The 22,806-nt window shown below is 27.6% G+C and overlaps 1 protein-coding gene across 1 annotated transcript in view; it reads left to right on the forward strand.

Moving 5' to 3' along the window:
- Nucleotides 1–22,806, forward strand: part of btv (dynein cytoplasmic heavy chain beethoven) — a 101,262-nt gene extending 78,456 nt beyond the window's left edge. Inside the window, exons 57-74 of the mRNA XM_087165330.1 lie at nucleotides 356–479; nucleotides 671–834; nucleotides 2,817–3,071; nucleotides 4,790–4,933; nucleotides 6,106–6,261; nucleotides 6,354–6,473; nucleotides 8,709–8,913; nucleotides 10,499–10,659; nucleotides 11,389–11,514; nucleotides 12,976–13,086; nucleotides 13,207–13,362; nucleotides 14,250–14,331; nucleotides 14,656–14,849; nucleotides 17,134–17,355; nucleotides 18,023–18,238; nucleotides 20,304–20,503; nucleotides 21,380–21,578; nucleotides 22,533–22,806. Of these exons, the coding sequence (XP_087021456.1) occupies nucleotides 356–479; nucleotides 671–834; nucleotides 2,817–3,071; nucleotides 4,790–4,933; nucleotides 6,106–6,261; nucleotides 6,354–6,473; nucleotides 8,709–8,913; nucleotides 10,499–10,659; nucleotides 11,389–11,514; nucleotides 12,976–13,086; nucleotides 13,207–13,362; nucleotides 14,250–14,331; nucleotides 14,656–14,849; nucleotides 17,134–17,355; nucleotides 18,023–18,238; nucleotides 20,304–20,503; nucleotides 21,380–21,578; nucleotides 22,533–22,691 (2,994 nt within the window). The 3' untranslated portion in view covers nucleotides 22,692–22,806. The remainder of the gene's footprint in view (nucleotides 1–355; nucleotides 480–670; nucleotides 835–2,816; nucleotides 3,072–4,789; nucleotides 4,934–6,105; nucleotides 6,262–6,353; nucleotides 6,474–8,708; nucleotides 8,914–10,498; nucleotides 10,660–11,388; nucleotides 11,515–12,975; nucleotides 13,087–13,206; nucleotides 13,363–14,249; nucleotides 14,332–14,655; nucleotides 14,850–17,133; nucleotides 17,356–18,022; nucleotides 18,239–20,303; nucleotides 20,504–21,379; nucleotides 21,579–22,532) is intronic.

The raw sequence follows: 22,806 nt of genomic DNA on the forward strand, positions 1-22,806 counted from the left end.
AGTTATGTTAATCATTAAAATATATTATGATAAATTAAAAACAAAACAATTAAGGGAATTACAATACAACTATATGCAATGGCTATGAAGCTATGTTTTGTTTAACTATGTTGTAAAAAAGTAAAATAATATCCACTAAATTTTAAAAAAAAATTTATTTTACAAAATTTTCACTATATCACATTTTAGGTAATTTATATCCTAATTTTAAGCACAATATATTGTAAATTTTTGTATTTAATGTTGATTAGAGCAAGATTGAGAATTCATATTTAATTATATTGTTTTCTCTTACTTTTATTAAAAACATTATCGCTCTTAAATTTTAGCAAACTTCTTATTTATCATTTTTTAGGATAAAAATTTCTTAACTTCTGTTGAAATGGCTGTGAGATTTGGTAAAACACTCCTGATTCAAGATGTTGATATTATTCACCCTGTTTTATATCCTCTATTGCGCAAAGATTTGGTTAATCAAGGTAAAAACTTCCCTCCAAGTTTTTTAGCATTAAATTGTATGTAGTTTATTTTTAATTTGAAAAAAAAAACTCTTTCAAAGCTAAAAGTAATATAGTTTTTTTTTTAGATTTTTGTTTCAAAGTTATTTTTAACAGTTTATTGTATGAGGATAATTGTTTTTAAAAATTTCAAAAATGAATGTATATTTTAGGACCAAGATATGTTGTACAAATAGGGGAAAAGGTGGTGGATTACAATCCTCAGTTTCAACTATTTTTAGTCACAAAATATTCAGAAATAGAATTGCCTCCAAATTTTTATGCTGTTGTGTCTACAATCAATTTTAGTACAACAAAAGCTGGACTGGCTGGACAGGTAAATAAAATTTCAACAACTTATATGTTATTATAGTAGACTTGTATTCCAATTCTTTTTTTATTTTCCCTTTGTGCCATTATCATATAATTTTACAATAACTGCATAATACTTTAGCTGTAAATCAATTATCATAATATGGAAAAAATGTATTTAACTAGGGACCGTTTATGACAGTTAAAAGCATTATTTCATGCGTTATTTTTCCTTTAAAAAAACGCTTGCAGTTGGAAGACCGTAGGAAACATTTCTTAACAAACTTGCCCATATACAAAAACTTGTATCAGGAAAGAGATCATTGTTAAGAAACATATTTTAATTTAGATATTTTAACCAAACCAGAATTTTAGACTGATGCAATAAAATAAAATGTTATGTTTATAATTTACATTGGAATATAATTCTAATTCTTGTAAATTTTGTATTATTATTGATGTTGTGAAACTATACATTGTTTTTAATCATTATTAATGTAAAATCTAATAAATTTTCTTGTAAGTATTATTAAAATTAAAAGAAATAATTATAATTTGTGAACTTTATGAATTATATTAGTAATCCCAATTAGAACTTGGTATGTTATTAGAATTTAACCTCCAGAAAAATAATATCAATTTAAATGCTAATTAGAAAATATATTGTCTGGATATATTTGTTAACATTGTATATCACTCTTATAAACTGTTATTGAGTGCAATTGAAATTTTGTACAGGAGTATTCTTTTTACTTTTTTAAGTAACTGATTTTTTTGCAATGAAATAGATTTGGAGATTCCAATGAAATCATTAAAAAATTATAATGCTGAAGCAATTTTTGGCAAAAACAATTCTTGATTGCTAAGGTTATATGTTATGGTTTTTATCTTTATATTACTATAATTTAATTAATATGTAAATACTAAATGCTTAATGAGGTTTAAATACAAATGCATTATTTTCTTTGTCAGAAGTTTGAGCCTAATTTTTTACAAGTTAAAATAAAATAAATAAAAAATCTTAAAATAAAAGCAAAAACCTTGAAAGTGTCTGCCTTACCTTACCAATGCTTATCAAATTTCAGAATGAATAATATTGGAAAAATAGTTGTAAAAATCTAGAGATTCGGTGTTTTTTAAAATCCTTTTTGCCACGAATGCTTTGAATTTAAACTATACATATTATCTTTTTAAGTTCTACTAAAGTAATTTTAATTTTAAATTTCAGTAGGACATCTGAAGTGTATTTATTTATTTTTATGCTGAAATAAAGCTTAAAAAAACAAGGATTTTAAATTGACTCATCTTCTCAGCAAGTTATGAGAATTCATCTCTAAGAAATCGTTTGAATTCAAGTGTAATGCAATTTTCCAGAAACTAACCATGTGAAAGAAAAACTGTTTTATCTTGTTTTTAGAACCTACCCACTTGTTCAACAGCCTTGCTCATGCTGCCTGGAAACATCATAGAATTAATGTCTATAATAGCTAAAACTTAGCTCAGTGATGTGACAGCCCACACCAAGCCAAGGCCTATTGTGTCCATCTCAGTTTTCTTGACCTTGGGCTCTGAGGTGCAACAGCAGATGTTCCGGTTGGGTGGTCAGCGGAATGCAGAACACTGCGGGTTCTGCGTTTGGCTGGAGGGGGATGAATGGCCTAGTCAACCTAGCCCCGCTCTGGGTTTGAACCAAGCACCTGTGGCAGGAGAGCGTGAAGCCTTACCACTGAGTCACAGAACATTGTTTAATTTAATAAAATTTATTAAAAAATGTCTTAAATATTCTCCAAAATAACCTCAATTTAATGTAAATAATAGAAATTATTTTTCTTGTTTGTGATTTTCATAAAAAACGATCTTATTGAAGCAAGCAGCTAATGAAATTTCACAACTTCAAATAAAAAGATAATGATTTCTCTTTAGTTTCATTAAAGTTACATAAAATGTGTTTATACTGTAAATAGGTTCTAATCTTTTATAAAATTTGACATTTTTTATTATTCTCAGCTTTTGGCTATTGTATTGCAACGTGAAAAGCCTGAACTGGAATTGAGACGCACAGAACTTCTGAGAAGAGAGGAAGAAATGAAACTCCAATTGACTCAGCTGGAAGAATCACTGCTCCAGGAACTGGCATCAGCTCGAGGAAATGTGCTGGAAAATGAAGAACTTATTGCATCATTGAACAAAACAAAAAGCAGCAGCAACGAGATCGCTATGGGTCTTAAGGAATCGCGTGAACTACAACAATCATTAGAAGAAGTATGCTTAATGCCATTAGTTTGATCACAGTTCTAATCTTTACTTTGTTTTGCATATGACAGTAACGATTTGAACTGTTATTAAAAAATTGCTGTCATTAAAAAACGTTTTTGCCCCTTTCATAATTTGGAAATGATATCACAATTATCATTTGACAAAATTTTACGAAACGCATTTAACCAAAAGCCGCAGCAACGAGATCACTATGGTTCTTAAAAAATCATATAACTGCAACAATCATTAGAAGTATGCTTAATACCATTAGTTTGATCACAGTTCTAATGTTTACTATGTTTTGCAAAAAATATAGTAAAGATTAGAATTGTTATCAAATTATTGTTTAAAAAATTGCTGTTGTTAAATAAAGTTTTTTTCTCCTTTCATAATATGGAAATGATATCACAATTATCATTTTCTTTAATTGTTTTTTTACTTTGGTGTGTACTTGGACAATCTGTGCTTTTATGCTCTTGTTATTATAATTCTTAGTATTTTTATTTGTTGCTTATATGACGCATTTATTTAGAAAGAGTTTAATTTTGAAATTTCAAATTATATAATAAATGTAGTTTTATCGTCTAATTATCAAGATTTTACTATTTTAAATTTCTATTTGATAACTATACAGTGGAACCCTGGTTTTACGTTTTCTGACACACTGGCATTACAAAAAGCATTAATAGGGCTAATGCAAACTTGGGGTAAAAAATTTAAACATATTTTTCGAAAATGGATGCTTACAGATGAACTTCTAGAAAAAATGTGTAATTTTTACATATTTATAGTTTTTAACTACAATTTCAGCAATATCCCTTATAAATTTTCTTTGTTTTACATTCAAATTGTCAAAAATGTTTATGCTTTCAAACTCTTAATTAGCTGTGGGCATATCCTTCAATACTTTTTGCTCATTTTTGTCATTTTCATCTCTGTTATCAGAAGCAGGTATTAAATCAGATATTGAAAGAATTGTAAGGTAATGGGATGTGTGTGGCAATTGATGTATGCGTCATTGACATCCGAAGATCTTTGCCACGTAATTTTATTTTGAATGGCCATACCGAGAAACAATTAACCCTGAATAAGCTTTACTAAATCCATTTGTAATGCATTTAATCGACAATATCCAACATTATGGAAATCAAATTCAGAACTTACAGAATATTTATTTTTTGCTTTAGAAGCATTTTGTAGGTTACTGAAATAAGAAAAAGAAATGATTACCTTACCAGTTGTTGAGTGTAACGTTCTTTAAATGATTTTACAATTTAAACTCCCATATTTCCTTTAACCACCCTTCCAGTGCTTTGCCCATCCCACCACCCTCTTGATTATGACTCGGGGGGAAAAATCCCCTCTCACTGACAAAAGGATAATATAGATTAGAAAAAATTTCAAAAAAGCTCAGAACAGGTAATAAACTAGTCTTTTTTATAGGAAAAAAGAAAAAGAAAACCCAGAAAAATTTTGTGCAAGTTTTGTGAAGAAATAATTATATTGATCTGTTCGAAAAATGTATAAAGCGGGATTTTTTTAAAAAGGAGTAGTGTGAAATATGGGATAGTTTAACATTATGAGGCAATTTACACTAACCAGCAGAAAATGACGTAGGAAATGAAATAACGAACCACATTCCAGCCGGGGTTCCACTGTATTATAAGTTTGTCTTAAACTATTTCAAGTATCCTTTATTAACTTATGAAAATAATTTTTTCCAGGAGAGGAAAATGTATCTACCTTTAGCTGAATTTGGCAGCACTTTGTTTTTCTTAATAGCAGAACTTCGAAAAATGAACAACATGTATTGCTTCAGCTTAACATCTTTTTTCAAACTATTTAACCAAGCATTAGAGACATCAACAGTAAGGAAATCTTACTTCTCGTTTTTGTGTGAAACTTTTTTGATTATTAGAACTTGAACAATGGACCTATTTTTACTCATTAATAACTCTTTTTGTGTTAAAAATTTTAGGACGACATATTTTAAGAGTAATAAATCATAAACTCATTTATTAATTTTTACAAATCTGCAAAAAGGATGAAATTGAAAAAAAAATTTCTAAATTTTTGTTGTAAGAAATAAGTTTTGTTATGTAGAAATTTTTAATTTTTAAAAAGTATTGCGCATACCAGAGCATTTTTAATTATTATTAGACAGCGAAACTTTGGTTGATTATTTCTCGTGGGGCCAATATATATCGGAAAATGATTAATATGAGTCTGCATAGAGTATCAAATAATGACTTGAGAATGTATGAAAGGTAATAAAAAAGTAATGAACTTGAAAAATTTTAAATTTAGAATAAGCATAAAAAAATTATCAATATAATGATTTTACAAATTTAGAATGATAGATGCAGGAATCTGCCTGCTTTAAAAATTGAACTAAATTAATATTAATAAAATTATAAGAATAATATTTGTGGTAGGGCTATTTTAGCAAAACTGTATACATGGGAAAGCAAAAGATGCCAGAATGATGGCTCAAGTTTCAACTTTATCATTTTCATCAATTAATATTATTGTTTATATTTGAGCACTCGATGACTTTATTTTGGGCTAGCTGGTAATTTGTCTACTCAATTGGTTAGACCAGAAAGAAAATTTAATCTTTTTATTTCTCCAACTTTTTAAATTAATTTTTATAGAAATTTAAAGCTTTATATTTTATTTAATTTTACTTTTTGACTACAGGCTACATCACATCATTAACACTATTATGAGATAGTCAATCTGCGAATTTGTCAATTTTCACATTGAATTTTTTAATTTGTCTCTATATCTAAGTTGTCTAGAAATGTATATGCTTTCATTTTGTATATCGTAAAAATAATTGCAAATTTTTATTCTGTTTATCTCAAAAAAAAAACTTCTTAAAATTTTGTATTTTTGATGCTGGCAATAGGTTCTTTTATCATTATTCTTTAAAAACCGAAAGCAGTTGTTCAGTTAAATAAGGGTTTAACTTGTAAATATCTTATTATAACTTCTCAAATCATATCATAATTAATTCCTTTATTTTTTACTTATTTAGAGCAATAAAGAAACTACTGGAAGGATTACCAGCCTCATCAAGTCTTTGCAAAACATAACCTACGAGTCTGTCTCTCGATCACTCTTCAAATCCGACAGATTGACATTTGCTCTTCATCTCATACATGGTGTCTTCTCGCAGCTTTTTGAGCATCAGGTTAGATCTTGGATTCTATTTTGCAATCTATAGCTGTTCTGTTTTGTTTTACTCCCCATCATAATCTAACTAGCCATTATGATTTGTTGCAGGAATGGGAGGCTTTTACAGGTGTTCTGATTACTGAATCAAAGTTTGATCAGGAAGAACTGAAGGCTGCCCTTCCAAATTGGATGGAAGAAGGAAGAGCTATACCCGTTGCATTGTTGAAGGTTGAAATTATTTGTTTTAAATTCTATAAGCAGATATACTAGCGCCATTTTAGAAAAATTTGTCGCCATTGCCGAAAGGTTGTTATGAGAATTTTTTCCTGCTGCACACTTCCTGCAATTACGTCATTGCATTTGAAGTTCAGACATGCTGGTATCAGGAATGAGGCTCTTTTCAATTTAATTAGAAAAAACTGCTTTTTCAAAGAAAGTTTTTATTTTATATTTGAACCCAATTTTGGGTTTATGACTACAAATGTTCAAGTCCGTAGCCTTGTAATTTTGAACCAATCCAGGAGACAAGGAAACTCCTGGATCAGTACCCCCAGAGGTATGATTTGTTATGTGAACATGGAGGACTTTGTGATGCAACAGATGTAACATGCATCAATCACCATTAACTACATGGGGAGTTTTCAGCTGACGGGGATCGAACCCACAATCTCTTGAACATTGGCCTATTCTCTTTAAATGACATTGGTCCAGTGCCCTACCAACCAGGTTTTCCCGGCCCTCTCAAAGACAGTTTGTCTTTTTCAAATTCCCGAGAAGAAAACAATTCGTTTTCCGCATTTTCCTACCTACCTATGCAAACGCGACATCCACATGACTTAAATTCGCATATCGTGATTCCTAATAACGCTATTTAAAATCACACATCATGTTTCGTATTTTCACAATTTCATATCAAACATCCCGTTTCGTATTCATACAATTTAAAAGGCACTATTACGATTCGTGTTCAAATAACTTAAAAATTGCTCATTAGAATTGGTATTTTCGAGATTTGATAATCAAACATCGCGATTCATATCAACACGATTTTAAAATCAAACATCGAGATTTGCATTCAAACGATTTTTAAATCAAACATCAAGATACGTATTCTCGTGATTTATAAATCATACATTGAGAATATTCACACAATTTGAGTAAATGAATAAAATCTTCTTGATTGATATATTTATTAAAATGTTGATAACCAATGTTCCAAAGAACACTTTTTTCTTGCTTAAATTTCAAGTGTTTTTTTTTTCTTCAATTATTTAAAAAGTGTGCGCATTACATTTTTGGATTGCTATTTTCTGCTTTTTTGTTTTTTTTTACCCAACTCATCCCTGTGGTATGGATCAATATATAGTTTTATAAAAATTAAAGCATTTTTTTAAACGAATGTCACCAGAATGAGGTGGTGACGAAAGGGTTGAAACTAGCTACAATAGCTAATCAATTGTTTGCAGAGAGTTTTTTTTAATTGAGAATATGTGTTCCTAAAAGTTTTTCATTTTATCTAAGTACGTCAATAAGTAGTTCGTACTCACAAAATTTTCTATTTCTTGTAGTAACTTTTAAATATTTAAATGAAACGCGGTTGCCTATAATATCTTGTTGCAATGAATAGGAATTAAATTATTAAAAATTAAAATTGTTATTGGGTGCATTTTTTTTTCAAATCTATGACTCTCTTATTTATTTTAATATAAATTTCTAAAATATTGCATTCATGATGCAAGTACATGAGCCATACCATTCGTGATGCAAATATGCTTAACTTTTGATGGTTTTGCTTATAGCTTAAGAAAGTTTTCAAGCAAACATTTTTCCATTGAATTCCACCTTATCTAAAGACTTCAGGTAATAAATCAAAGTTTATATCTGATACAACAAGTTCTGAAATGTGGAAAATGTAAAATTTTGGGAATGCTGCTCAGCATGTTTGTAAGCTATAATCTTCAACTTATAAACTAAGAAAAAGATGATGAATTTCTGATAAATATTTATTTAGATTTTTATTATAAATCATATTGCTTATAATTTAAAGTTTTCCGAATGTTGCTTTTTGTGCTTCTATACTGTAAAATTTAAGTGTTAATTGCGAAAAAGTTTTTGAATTTGTGATAGATATCGAAATAGTATGATTATTAATATCAACTAAACTTTATAGTTGACAGTAGCAATAGATCAAGAATAAATATGCCTGTTTTATGTAATACAGTATGATTTAGTTTTCAATTAAAAATCGCCATTTTCATCAAAAGATATAGATGCTGAAATAGCAATACTGGTATAAATCATGATGAGTAGATTAAGAAATTGCACAATAATGTTTTAATTCATCATTTTATTAATTGTATCAAATTATTGTTGTGTAAAGAATTAAGATATTGCTCAATCTTATTGTCAATTGTTGATTCATGAAATCAATTGTTCAATCATAGTAATAATATTTATTTTCAGACCACCTTTCCACATTTATTCAGTGTGCTGCAACTATCAGATGCAAAACTGTGGGAGAGCTTTTCTAAAAGTAGTCGCTGTGAGCATGAATTACCACCTGCAGTGTCATCCAAAATTAGTATTTTTCAACAGCTTCTACTTGTGCAAGCCTTAAGGCCTGATAGATTGTACAGTGCAAGTGCTCTTTTTGCTAGTAGAGTATTAGGTAAATGTAAAACTATGAATTATTTCACTTATTATAAATGTCCTATCAATGGCACTAGGCCAATATTTGTAGTATTTGTCTTTATAATTTCACTCCTGATTATGAACTCAATTTCTTTAATTGCATTAGCTCTTTTTTTGAAGCTTGTTGAACTTAATATTTATATGAATACAGTTATACTCTTTATAATTGTCTAACTCAGTATTGTTAATTGCAGAAGCTCAATATTTGTGGGAAACCTAATTTTTATATGTATATAATTTACTGTTGAAAATTATCTAGAGTTGATTGATTTTTGATGCCATAAACTGTATATTTTTTTATACCTTAAATATTTTTAGGTTACACAATGGCATTTAAACAAAATGACTTCTTTCTTTTTAGAATGAGTTGAAAGTCATGTATTGTTTTAAGTGCTTTAGAAGTAATTTTTAAAATTGAAAATAATGGAAACGTTATTCTCTATTTAAGTATTTCGATTCGAAGATATACCTGGATATTGCCATGCATTGTAATACCCTTTAGTATATTTTGAATGGTTCTTAAGATGGAAGAATAACTTTTTATGCATCAAGTGCAAGAATTAATTACATAGTAACCATTCATTCCTGTTCAATATAAAATAAATTAATATTAGTAACATCATTTGAATATATTTATCCAAACAATTTATCATGCAATTTATATATGCTAGCAAATCCAATACTAGGTTACTTTGCATCGCATTTAAGGATTTCAAATAATAGTAAGAATCGTTAGGTCTGAATAAAGTCTGTAAGTCTTGTGTAATTTCTCTGCAATGTTATGAGTTAATTTAATCTTAAGTTGCAGGAAAGTTTGATTTTTCAAATAATGTTCCCTTCCTTTCAAATAATGTTTAATGAATGAAAGACTTTTGAAGAGAAGTGTTACACCTTGCTTTCTGGTACATGTTGATGACAGTTCAAAAAGTTATTTACTGGTTAGATGTTAGAAAAAATTATGAAATTGAAATAATAGTATTTTTGTATATTTACCAAGAAGAAAAAAACATGTTGCATGACAAGAAACTCAGAGTTTTTTTAATGTTTTTATCGATTGTTTTAATTGCATAATCACACTCTGCAGTACCCAAAGTACTTCAACTGACATTTTGGAAACTGAGATATTTATATACTAGTGTATTGAAAATTTCCCAAAAATTGCCCTTTAGAGTTCTTAAATAGTTTGAATAATAAATATGTCCTTTGTAAAAAAATAATTTAAATAATTATAATAATTGAAGCCATAAAAGTTTTAACTTTGTCCGTGTAATATTGCATGCTCACATAATATGTATCTAAATATTGCTGTAACAGTTTAAAACATATGATTAACATGACATACGTATATAACAAAATATGATTAACATTAAAAAGGCTCTCAATTTTTATATTTTTTCTCCAATTTTCCTCTGTAATGAATATTTTTAATTACTATTACCGAAATAAAAAATTTATATTACATACATTAGCTTCTATAATACTTTTCAATTAGTTAAGACAAAGCAGAGTTTATATAATTCTTGTTTGAATTCTGAGTAATTATCAGCCCTAAAAATCTATAGGTCTGAAAGAGCTGTTTCCTCAAGCTGTCAATCTGAAAAACCTTCTACAGACCACTTCTTACGAAGAACCCATTTTGATAATTATCTCTCCTGGTGTTGATCCATCTCAAGAATTGTATGAGTTAGCAACTGCCACTATTGGTGTGGAAAACTATGTTCAAGTATATATTTCTTTTATTTTCCATATTTAATTGTGCGAGGTAGATAGTTTTTCAAATTTGCCATAGCAATAGTTAAAAATTATTCTCACAATACAACTAAAATATTATATCTTAATGTAAATTCCGAATGGTACTGGGCTCTCATTGTGAAGTACTAGGGTTCAGTTTCCAGCGGTTGCTTGAAGCTCACCTGCCTGATTACTAGAAATAAAGATTCTGGTGTGCAATGCGATTCACATTGTTACCATCATGCTGTTTCTTGATCACAAACAGTGAAACTTTAACCTTCGTAACTCCTTTGCACAAAATTATCAGTTGCAGAGATACTTTAGTTTTTTTTTATAAATATTGAATGTACAATAATTATCGACAACTATTGAAACCAATTTAGATTATATCAATAACTATAATAATAAAATACAATAATATTTGTGATCATTGTTGACGATGATAAATATCGAATAAGATAATGTTGCAATTGTTATCTATTAAAATAATGATGGAATAAGATATTATTGGGAAATTTCAATAGTTTAATATAGGTAACGAAAATATTGCTGAATGCAAAAAATAATGTAAATTGGAAATTTATTAAATATCAATATTTTCTAACTGGTCAAGGGCAATAGTTAAATTCTACTATGTATCATCTCTAATATTTAAAAGACATATAAATTACATTTAGAGGGTTTCGTCTAATTTACATATTCATTTATTTTTCATCTTTAGGTATCGATGGGTCAAGGGCAGATGGAAGTTGCTGTTGAGAACCTTAAAACGTGTGCTGCGGATGGTTATTGGTTGTGCTTGAAAAATTTGCACCTTGTGACTCATTGGTTGCCAACATTACTCAAAGTAATTTCTTCTTTCAATTAATTTTTTTATTTGTATTTCTGCTTGCTTATTGAAAACTTCCAGACTTTGAAATATTCACGTTAGATTTTGATACTACTACTGTCTATAAAAGACTTCTGTAAAAATAAAAAATATTCTTCTCTTCAAATGAGGCAACAGAGAGTTGAAAAATGACATTACATTAATTTTATAACAGCTGCATTTTTTTTTTAATTACAAGACCTTTTGTAGATGGCAGAAACAGTAAAATAGCTTAAGGAAAAAATTTAAATTGCATTATTTACTATAGAACATTCAGGTGTTCGAATCTTTGGAAAATGTAGAATGCTTTAAATATAAGAGTTTTTTTTTAATTTTTTATTTTATTATTATTATTTTTTTTATAAAAAACTAACTTTGATCAAACGTACCAGATTGTAGAAATTTTAACCTATGCCGAATGATAAAATGCATGAAACATTTATGAACTGATTCCTTTTTAATGACTAAATTTTCAAAAAAGAAAATCACTTTTCCAGCCAATAGATATTTTTACACTCCTTTAAGCATGATTTTTTGCTGTGTGAACTTTTTTGGCCTTTGTTTTAAATCTGAAAATGACGAAAAAAATCTATTCCTATTTTATAAAGATTAATATTTTCATAAATATTGTTATTCGAGAAAAGGACCCAGCATTAATCTTTAACAAAAATTATGATTCATACTTATTTTATGTGTGCACAAATAGTTCAACTTTTAAAAGTTTTAATCCTGATTCACTCATATTTATGAAGTTATACAATTTTTTAGAACTTCTCTAACAGTATAATAAGTTGTTGTCATATATTCTATAAAATGTGCTTAAGAATTTTGTAATAGAATGTATTTCTGTGCGGCTTAGTGCATTTCATTGTAATAGAATGTGTGTTTTACATTTTAAAAAAATAAATAAAAAAGATCTTTTAGAAGAAATTTTATTGTTTATTTACATATTTTAAAGATATTTTCACTCGTGTTTTTATAACAGAATGCAAGTCTGATGTCTATATAATCAAATGAATTTTTATTCTAACATTTTTTAAAATGTTATGCATTTAATTATGTTGTGTTATTTATTTTTAAAACTTTTATCTTGATTGTGTTTTATAGTAAAATTTTATTTTGCACATTCTTTTATAATTGGTTTTAATTTATTATAATTATATTCTTGCTAGTATTATACCATTGTATAGATATTATATCAACTTTCAACATTGTACTGTAATATATTATGTATGTTATATTGTATAATTTCTGCAACAAAAGAAATGTCTTCTTTGGTGACCCTATGTATGTTTCTTGTATTTTTGTTTAATTTTTTTGGCATTTGCATTAAAATGTATTGTATTTTTTATGAAACAAATATAATCTGTGTTTCTTGTGTTTAATTAATTAAGCTTGTGTTAAATTAATATTTCAATTATTGTGTTAATAATTTCGTAGGAACTTTCATTTTTGAAACCATCTTCAAATTTTCGACTTTGGTTGACATCTGAAGTCCACCCTAATTTTTCACCAGTTCTCCTAGAAATGTGTCTTAAAATTACGTATGAGGTAATAATAATGTTTTATTGCTAATGTTTAATTGTTGCAACATTTTCCGAAAAAAGTGAAGAACTCTTAACAAATTATTGAAATGTAACAAGCTTATTTATTTTGTTGAAAAATATGTAGGCTCCTCCTGGAATACGTAGAAATATGTTAAGAACATATGATTCCTGGCCTCCTCCATACCTATCAAAGGGAGGAAATGTTTTGAGATCGAGAACTCTATTTATCTTATCCTGGTTTCATGCCATTATACAAGAAAGAAGAATTTATATTCCTCAGGTATTATTTAGAATTTTTGATAAATTTACGTACTGTCTATTATTATATTGTTCGAAGCAAATTGTTTTAAGTTACTGATTCTTGAAAGATCAGTTGAAACTTTTTATTGGTGAAAAGTCATTGGGATGTTCATAGCAATCTAATTCATTGTATCTGTTTATATTAAATTAGTAGTAATTATTAGTTTATATTTATTTGTTTTTTTTTAAAAAAAATAATTTCTTTAAAATAAAGAGCAATTAACAAATAACAATTACCAATTTTATTACAATAAATAAATTAAAAAAGAACTGTTTCATTACTATTTTCTGGTAAAAATCTGAAGCTGAATTCACAAAAAATCAAAAATGTAATTTTTGTTATTTAAAATAGATTTTTTTTTGGAAATGAATTTTAATTGACTGCATACCTGCTTTTTTTTTTAAAAAAAAACTTTTTAATCTTCATAAAAATGTGTACATTTCTACACCAAAATTATTTAATGGTTTAATTATGATTTATAACAGAATTTTGATTATTATTTATAATAGATTTAAGAAATAAAATAAAATCTGCTAGGTATAGAATTTAGGCATGTACATTTTTATTTACTGCTTTGTTGATCTACACACACTAAATGGAACTATAAACTATGTGAAATAGTCTTTCCAAACTATGTGAACACTATGTGAAATAGTCTTTCCAAAGAGCTAATGTATGAAATTGTTTTCATTTTGTTCTTTGTCTTATTTTATTCTTTATTTTATTTTTATTCTTTGTTTTATTTTATTCTTTGTTTTATTTTATTCTTTATACAAGATTTCTAATGTTATTACCTTTCACTTTTATTCAGACTATTTGAGATTATAACTTTGAAAGACAATGTCTAAGAGTTATTTTAATTTCAGGGTTGGACTAAATTTTATGAGTTTAGCTCTGCCGATTTACGTGTAGCAGCTGATATTATTGATAGACTCCTCTCAAACACAAGTAAAAAAAGAAACAAACAAGGGAACATTTTATAGCATTTGGGGGAAATTTTTTCATTTACAAACTTGTTGCTTAGCAACTAGAGGGGAAAACGTTTAGAAACCAGAAAAAGTCAGACCTTTATCAAATTTTTCTCAGTTGTCTAGCAACAGATTATTTTATTAAATTTCCCTGAATAAAAAGTTATTTAATGAAAATGTCACTAAACAATGCAGAATGTTCCCTTGTGAGAATTTCTGTTTTTCGATTCTAATATAGTTTTACATATAAGCTTATGCTCATAACAGAAAAAGCTAAGTTGTTTTTAATGATTTTTCTATTTAGATCAAACAGTTCAATGGGAATGCATTCAGGGTCTTTTTGAGACTGCTGTGTATGGTGGAAGGATTGATGTATTCTTCGACTTACGTGTCCTCTCATCTTATTTGAGAGAATTTTTTGACAGCAAAATATTGAGCGGTGGTTCTAGGAAAGCTCTAGGAGGAAACACATCACTTCCTAAATCAGCTGACTTTAAGGTAAACAATATAAGTGACATTCCAACTATAAATCTGTAATAGTTAGCTTCTGTACCAAGTTTATACTAGCCACTGTATTAAAATAACTTTTGTAAATTTCTGGATCTGCATTGGAGCTATTAACCCTAAAATGGTAGATGACAGCTTGAAGTTCTTGTTTTCCAGTTGATGAAAAGCAATCAGTATATTTCATCCGTGTCTAAATAGTATTAAATATACAAAAAACTATTTGAGTTTATTGCTTTCTAGAAGCTTTTATTAGAATACATAGATACTTTTAATCAGAGATACTTGGTAAAATTCGTTCTGGTGAAGTTAGAAACGTTTTCCAAATGTAATTTAGTGCATCTTAATAGACATTCAGTCAATTCTTACAATTTTGATTGTAGCTGTTCAATATTCATTCAGTTGCAATGAAAGAATAATTAAAGTGATATTGTGAAGAACCAGATTTCTATCCACAGTAGAATTTTGAAGCCTGTCTAGCTTTAGATTAATAACTCTAAGCTAGTCTGGGAAGTAAAAGGTGTGCTCCATCGCCTCTGTTCATGACTTTGATCTCAAATTTGTTGAGCCTTACTTTATTTGTTAACCTCCATTATTCTTTCTTGGTCAACAACTGGCAGTTGCAAAAATACTTTACTTTTTATTATATTTGCTATTCAGTTGTACTACATAATTGGCACAAAGGTATAAAAAAATACAAAGTATTCCCTGATGATGTTCATATGCCACTTGCATTAGTAATACTGCTATGAAGTATTTCTTTCCTTTGAAAATCTATTATAATGGTACACCAATGTATGGGATCAATAGAATTATGAGCCATATAATTTTTTTTCTTGTGCATTAAGAAAAATGAAAGTATGCATTTAGAACTATCTAGATAAGTGGGGTATTGCTTTGTTGTATTTTTTATCGATAGTCAGAGCTGATTGTGCTCCGGAAAAATCCGGATTTCCGGATTTTTCGCTAACAGTGATCCGGAAGTTTCCGAAATCGAAGGTCCAGACGTTTAAAAAAATCATTGATCATAGAAGTTTCCGGAAATCAAATTTTCAAAGGTGGAACTTAAAAACACAGTTTATTTTATTTGTTTGTAAGGGAGAGCCAGATACTTTATAAGCTTATATTCATGATTAATAATAATTTTATGAGTAAATAGTTATTATAATCATAAACTCAAGAAAGAAAGACATATTTGTAAATTTTAATTACTTCTCCAGGTCATCATAGGTATGTGTAAATGGTATAGGCATGTGTAAAATTTTAAATATATTTTAAGTAAACTAAGAAATATTGAGAAAAAGGAAAAAAACCTTGTTTAAATTTCTTTCTCATTTTTCAAATTAAACTGGGTTTTTTTTTTTTGTTTTTTTTTAAACTCAAGAAATTTTCCGGAATTTTGACTTGGGCTCACAATTACCCTTGTATAGTACCAAGTCAATAGGACTTACTAACATGCAGTTCCAAAGTTATAAAAAGGTATCACATAAAAAAAATTTGTTAAATGTTTTAAAAAATTTCCTTTTACACATCTGACATTGTTGTCTAGACAAGCAAAGCATTGTTTTTAAATATATTTTTATGCTAAATTGAATGAGATGAGAGCAAAGTTTATAGAACTAATAATTTAAAGGTTATTGGAGTTATATGCATAAAAGGTACAAGTCAAAATTTATAATTTTTATTCATAAAACACTCATTACTGAGCTATTAGTTTTATTGAGTTTATTTTGATCCTATTGAATTAAGCATAAAAATTGCATACATAGCAATAGTGCACCTGTATAAAAAGCAATGTTAAAGGTATTTATAGGTATTGTGGAAAGTATAAAGCACTTTGGTATTAAGATACTCTACACATATGAAACATTTATTATTCTTATAACTTCTAAATTATTTATTTCATCCACTTGTTTTTGATTTCTTTCGATTCAGTATAGAATATAACAAAGAATCCAATAAATTATCTAAATCAGGCATATATATATACATACAAGTACAATCGGGATTGTCTTTTGTTCAACCTCACCTATCATAAAACATAACATAAGAAAAACAAAACATAAGAAAAACTAAACCACTCAAAAGACTTAATCACCAAATTGTAAACAGGTCTATGAAATATTGTAGTTACATAATCCTTTCCAATTAACAAGCATTGTTACAAACGGTTTCATAGTTAATAATTTTTTCTCTTATATAGCAAAATGAGTGCTTTTCATATTTAAGTAAAAAACATGAAATGCTTTTAAGCTGAATTATGGTAATTGTTTGACAGGAGCACCTCCAGGTTATCCGTGGCTTACCAGACGCAGACAATCCAGATCTGTTTGGACTACCTGAAAACATAGAGAGATCTGCTCAGTTAAATTCTAGTCGAAGAATGATTGAACAACTGAAGAGACTTCTGAGGCCGAGTGAGATAGCTGACAGATTCGATGTCAATCGATGGAATGCAGAACTCTCGCCAATACTGGTTCTGTGGAAAAAGCTCAATCAGGTACAAAACCTATTTTTCTTTTAGATATTTTGCTCTAAAATCTATATACATGTGTTTATTTAAAACTAAGACCCAACAAAAATAGGTTAAAAGGAAAAAAAAGTAGGAAAGGTAGCTGTTTTGGATTTAAAAAAAAGTAATTTGATGAAGTTATAGTCATTTACATAAGTCTCATTTACTCAAAATTGTGAAAAAAAGTTATCTAAGTTTATCATTTTAATTAGGTGTAATTTTCCCATTTGTAAAATTAATAAAGGATAATTACTGATTAATTTTTTAAAATTAAATTTAGTGATTCTTTTAAAAAATTTATATGTATATCTATACATTTAGTTTAAAAAGTGTTTCAAAGAAATAAAGTATAAATATTTTTTCAAAAACACTTAACATATTTTTAACTAATAAGTAATACTAAAAATAATTTCATTTCATAAAAATTAATTTGCTTATAAAATAGATATTCATAAAGTTTTATTATAGAATTATTAAACTCTTGAACTTAATTTTTTTTTAACTTCTATTTTTGTAAGAATTTTGTGAAACACTTAAAAGATGTCGTAATGTAAAATTTAAGGCTCTAAAATCTTATGGTTATATTTATTTACACTCCAAATTATAGCTAATGATATGAAATTTGATTCTGAAATTAATTTAAATCCTATTTCAGGGATCTCAACTTCTTCACCTGCAGCTGACGCCCCCTCAAAGTCAAATAGATGAAGAACCCCCCATTCTCTCCTTTATTCGCCTGGAGTACTATTCTGGTGTTAGACTTGTCCAGAACATACATTCATCATTAGCCTGTGTCAGCAAAGTCATACGAGGAGCGATTCTTTTGACTGATGAAATACATACACTTGCCACGTCACTTTTGAGACACGAGGTAATATATATTTTTAAATAAAAATTAAGTTTTTAGTCTGCATCACAAAAAGGCGTAAAACATATTAAAAGTTTCTATGCGCAAAACTTAACGAAACTTCAAGATAAAAAAGAAATTAAACTATAAGATTGTAATTAAAATTAGTGTTTTGAAATACATAATTCGTATACTGCTTAGCTCTGGTACAAAGATCTAAATGTTTAATAAATCTTTATCAAGCTTTTTTATTTTAGTAGGAGGGACATTTAAGTATTGTAAATACTTTTATTTTAAGTTTTGTATGAGAGATAAGGTTCTGAGGTTTTTTTATTATTTTTATTTTTTTAAACATTTATTATAGATATATTTTAACAATTGAGGGTATCAGTCAAATTTAATTATGTCTGTATTTAATCGCTTCGAAAGCACTAACAAATAAAAAAAGTACATATGTTTTAAAACTAGATTTTTGGTGTAATTTTTTTTTCTTTTCATTTTTAAAAATTTTTTGATTCGAAGAAAGTTCTTATTTTTCGATTCATTTTTGATGCATACTATCTCTTCATCTCAAATAAAAATAAAAAAAAGCAAAGCTCATTTATAATCTGTGCTTTAGTTGGATGGGGACACATAGCAATGTCATTTCAAAAAAACATTTTTTCAGTTTCTAAGAGAAGTTTTAAAATAATAATTTGAACTCTAAGAAACATTTTTCGCATCTAAATCAAATTTTATAATAAAATTGTTTTAGAATAACTAAGATTCCCATTTTCCAAACAATCAATACTTCATGCCACTTTAGTTTAAAAAAATATTTTTTTGCCATACCATGTCGTTTTTCCACAGTGATAGTTTTATTTTTTAAAAATGTTTTACACAATATTTATATCCATAAAATTAATAGGGGTTCTAAAACAACTAAAATTATTGTATTTTTAGTAATAATATGTATATTTTATTTGTATTCTGAAACAGAGAGTTTTTTCGAATTTTGGAGGGCAGGACTAGCAAAATGCATATAATACATTTTTAAGTAATCAAATTTTTGCATATTTTAAACTGGATTGCACACATATTTCATGGTAAATCAAAAATTTAAAAATACATTGATGTTTAAAATAAATTGGTGTTCTTAAATACAAAAATGAAAAATGGATTTATGCAACTATATGACAGATTTTTATCTAGCTGGTGAATGCTTATTTCTGCATCAAAAACATAAGATTCAAATGAAATTTCTTATTTTATGAGTCATTTGTTTACATATCTCAATGAGTGAAAATATTTCATTTGGAAACTAACACTACAGTGAAAACTTTGCATCAGGAGTGTGATTGATTCAAAAAAAAAATTATCTGAAAAATTTGTGAAATTTTCTAAAAATATACGAAAGTTTAATCTATACACAGCCTCCATCCCCTCAGGAAAAAATTGTAACAATACCCTTATATTAAAAAAAAATTAATTTTTTTCTTTTTTAAATAATATAGTTTAAAAATTTTAATTAAGAAACTCTACAATATAGAATAGTGTACAGATTATTATAACAGACAAGAGTACATACATCGTGTTCATTCCAATGACATAGGCAAAAACTTGTGAAATAAGAACTTAAGATATGATACTTCAAAATAGTTTACTATAATAAAAAAAACAAATAGTTTTTTCTTTTTATCCAAATCTCCGAAATATTTTTATAAACTTCAGCTCAAAATTTTCTGAACTAGTAGCATAAAACTTTCAGAAATTTCTTATCACAAACACTCCTGCTTTACTTCGCTTGTAGAATAAGATTTTCTTTAAAAAAAATTTTTTGGTTGTTAATTTTATGTTTTTCAAAAAACTATCTGAGCCATGTCTCTTACAAATCTATAACTTATTAACTTTGGAATGCAGAACAAATTTTATTTGATAAAATTTTGTTTTGATAAAATTTTGGAGTCAAATGTAAAGGATTATAAAATAAATAAAAAATGTTTTTATGCTCAGTATTTGTAAAGAATAATGTAAACTAATGATCAAAACTTTTATTTATTGTCATGTTTCATAAATTGAAATTGAGTGCATTTTTAAAAATTTATAACAGACTCCAAATGCTTGGCAAAAGAAATGGGAAGGACCAGAGGACCCTCTGTCTTATTTACGTGGAGTTATGCGTAGGGCTCTTGCTGTCCAAACATGGCTGCCAAAAGCCGAAAATGGTGTCTTGCTGGATGATAACCTAGATTTATCTCATCTCTTCCATCCTGATACATTCCTAAATGCTCTGCGACAGCAAACTGCTAGGTAATTACATTTCATCAAGTAATTTTTTTATTTTATTTTAATCAATGTTATATGTTTTATAAATTGAAAATATTCATGAAATTTTTTTAATGGAGAAGTTTTTATTTTTAATCACTTGGTATTAATGTTTAGTGATTGTGTTGTGCATAGCATAAAGAGTTAGAAATTTGTCAAATGCTCAAACGTTTCACCTGTAAATCATTAAAAAAAAACTTCACCTAAATGTTGGCACTTTTTTTACACTTTGAACCAGTCTTCATATTTTCCATGTAAAATGAAAAACTTGTAACCAATGTTAACAATTAAAGAGGCACCCATTAAAGGCACAAAATTTTGGATCTAAAACAGTGCCTCTCAACCCGATTTATTCGAAGGGCCGGCAAAATATTTCAGTGTTGCATCACAAACCGCAAAGATTAATAATTTGGACTATTGGTATAATTTTTACACATACAAAATTCACTTAAACAAATTTTTAATGACTTTATTCCTGATTATCCACGTGCTCTCTACAATGAAAAATATTTTGACATCAAAGCAATTTAAATATAAATAAAATTAATATTAATTTCGATACAAATATCAATGCGGAACTGGCGGGTGGGAAACAATGATCTAGAAAACATGTTATGGTCATCTATACATATAGAAATTTTTTTTAATTTGGTTATTAAATAAGGTAGTTAAATTCCCGAAAGTGTTACTTAGAACCTTCGTCCATTAAGAGCTTTCGCGTGCAAAACTTTTTATGTCTTTTGATAAAAACTACATAAATCCATCATCATAAGTAATGCTATGGTAAATTGATATAATTTATCTACTCATGAATATATGTATGAATTTCTAGCCATTCTTTTCACAAAACCATATTTTTAGGCATTGCAAAGAGTCAATGGATAATTTGAAGTTTGTCTGCAGCTGGAAAGGGAAAATCTCAGAATCCAAACTGAATATTACTATCACTGGAATCTACTTAGAAGGATGCCTATTCAATGGTCAGCAACTATCAAAATGTCAGCATGATTCACCTGTTGTGTCACTCATTCCATCCTTCACTGCTGCATGGATACCAAAGGTCCTTACATTCATTTCTTGATGTATCAAGAATTTTTGTAGTTTTCATGAGGTGTAAAACATTGAAATTTGGTTCATTTCACGATTTTGAAAATTGAAACCATTCCTGAATAGAAATTAGATGAATAAATAATTGATATGGAACCTAACATTGAAATAAAATTTGACTGCTTTGAGAACTTAAATAATTGAAACAATACTTGAGAATAGATAAGTAAAGAGTTAATATGGGATAAAATGATGTCGAGAATGTTATCTTGGTCCCTTTAAGGGATTTTTTTATGATGTGTATATTTTAAATATGGTTATTTTGAATACACTAATTCTTACTTAATAAATAAAATTTTTTACTTAAACGATTTTATTCATTTTCCTTGAGACAATACTTCAACCACCACTATAATATTAATAATGGCAATCACCGCCTTTATAAGCATTGAATGCTATAAAGTTATTAAATTATTTAGAAAACATGTTTTATGCTAGGCCATAGCAATTGTATCGATCGATACGAGTACTTTTCTGCAACTAGGTAGTATGCCAAATAAAGTATGTTTTTGTAACTTTGGTATGCAAACTCTTTCCTATCTCGCTGATTTTATGCACATTTAAATTCAAATTTATAAAATTATGTAATTAATAATTAACTGTCAGCCACAAAAACAGTTAACTTGCTATAACACAAAGTACATTACATTAATTTTAAAGACATCTTTCTTATCTTCCATTTCATGTTTATTATTCTCAATTATTCAATTTATACCCCTTTGACTTGATTTTCTAAAATATTTTAATATAAAATTAACTATTATGGAAAATATTGATTTATAAATTATGAAGTTGAACAAATATATAAGCTGGATTTTCAAACATAACTAGTAATTTTAAAGTGCAAAATCTGCATTTAATTACTTGAAATGAATATATCTAACTATAATTTATTTTTGTCCTTTAGGATTATCCTTCACCATATAATGAAGATGACGTTATTTCATTACCTCTTTATTTCACTTCTGACAGAGAACAGATAGTGACATGCATCAGTTTGCCCTGTGGTGGAAACCACGATCAGTGGATACAGTCGGGTGCTGCACTGTTTTTGAATAACAGCTGAGAACTTGAATAAAAATAATGCAACAAAAACTGTGATACTAGTCATTTTAACCGTCCATGATGATTATATATATTTTGATGGATTGATTATAAATAAAGTATTTTAAGTCTTAGAA

Source organism: Parasteatoda tepidariorum, chromosome 6 (assembly GCF_982258835.1).
Source record: "Parasteatoda tepidariorum strain Cologne lab strain chromosome 6, Ptep-v5.0, whole genome shotgun sequence".
Classification (NCBI taxonomy): Eukaryota; Metazoa; Arthropoda; class Arachnida; order Araneae; family Theridiidae; genus Parasteatoda; species Parasteatoda tepidariorum.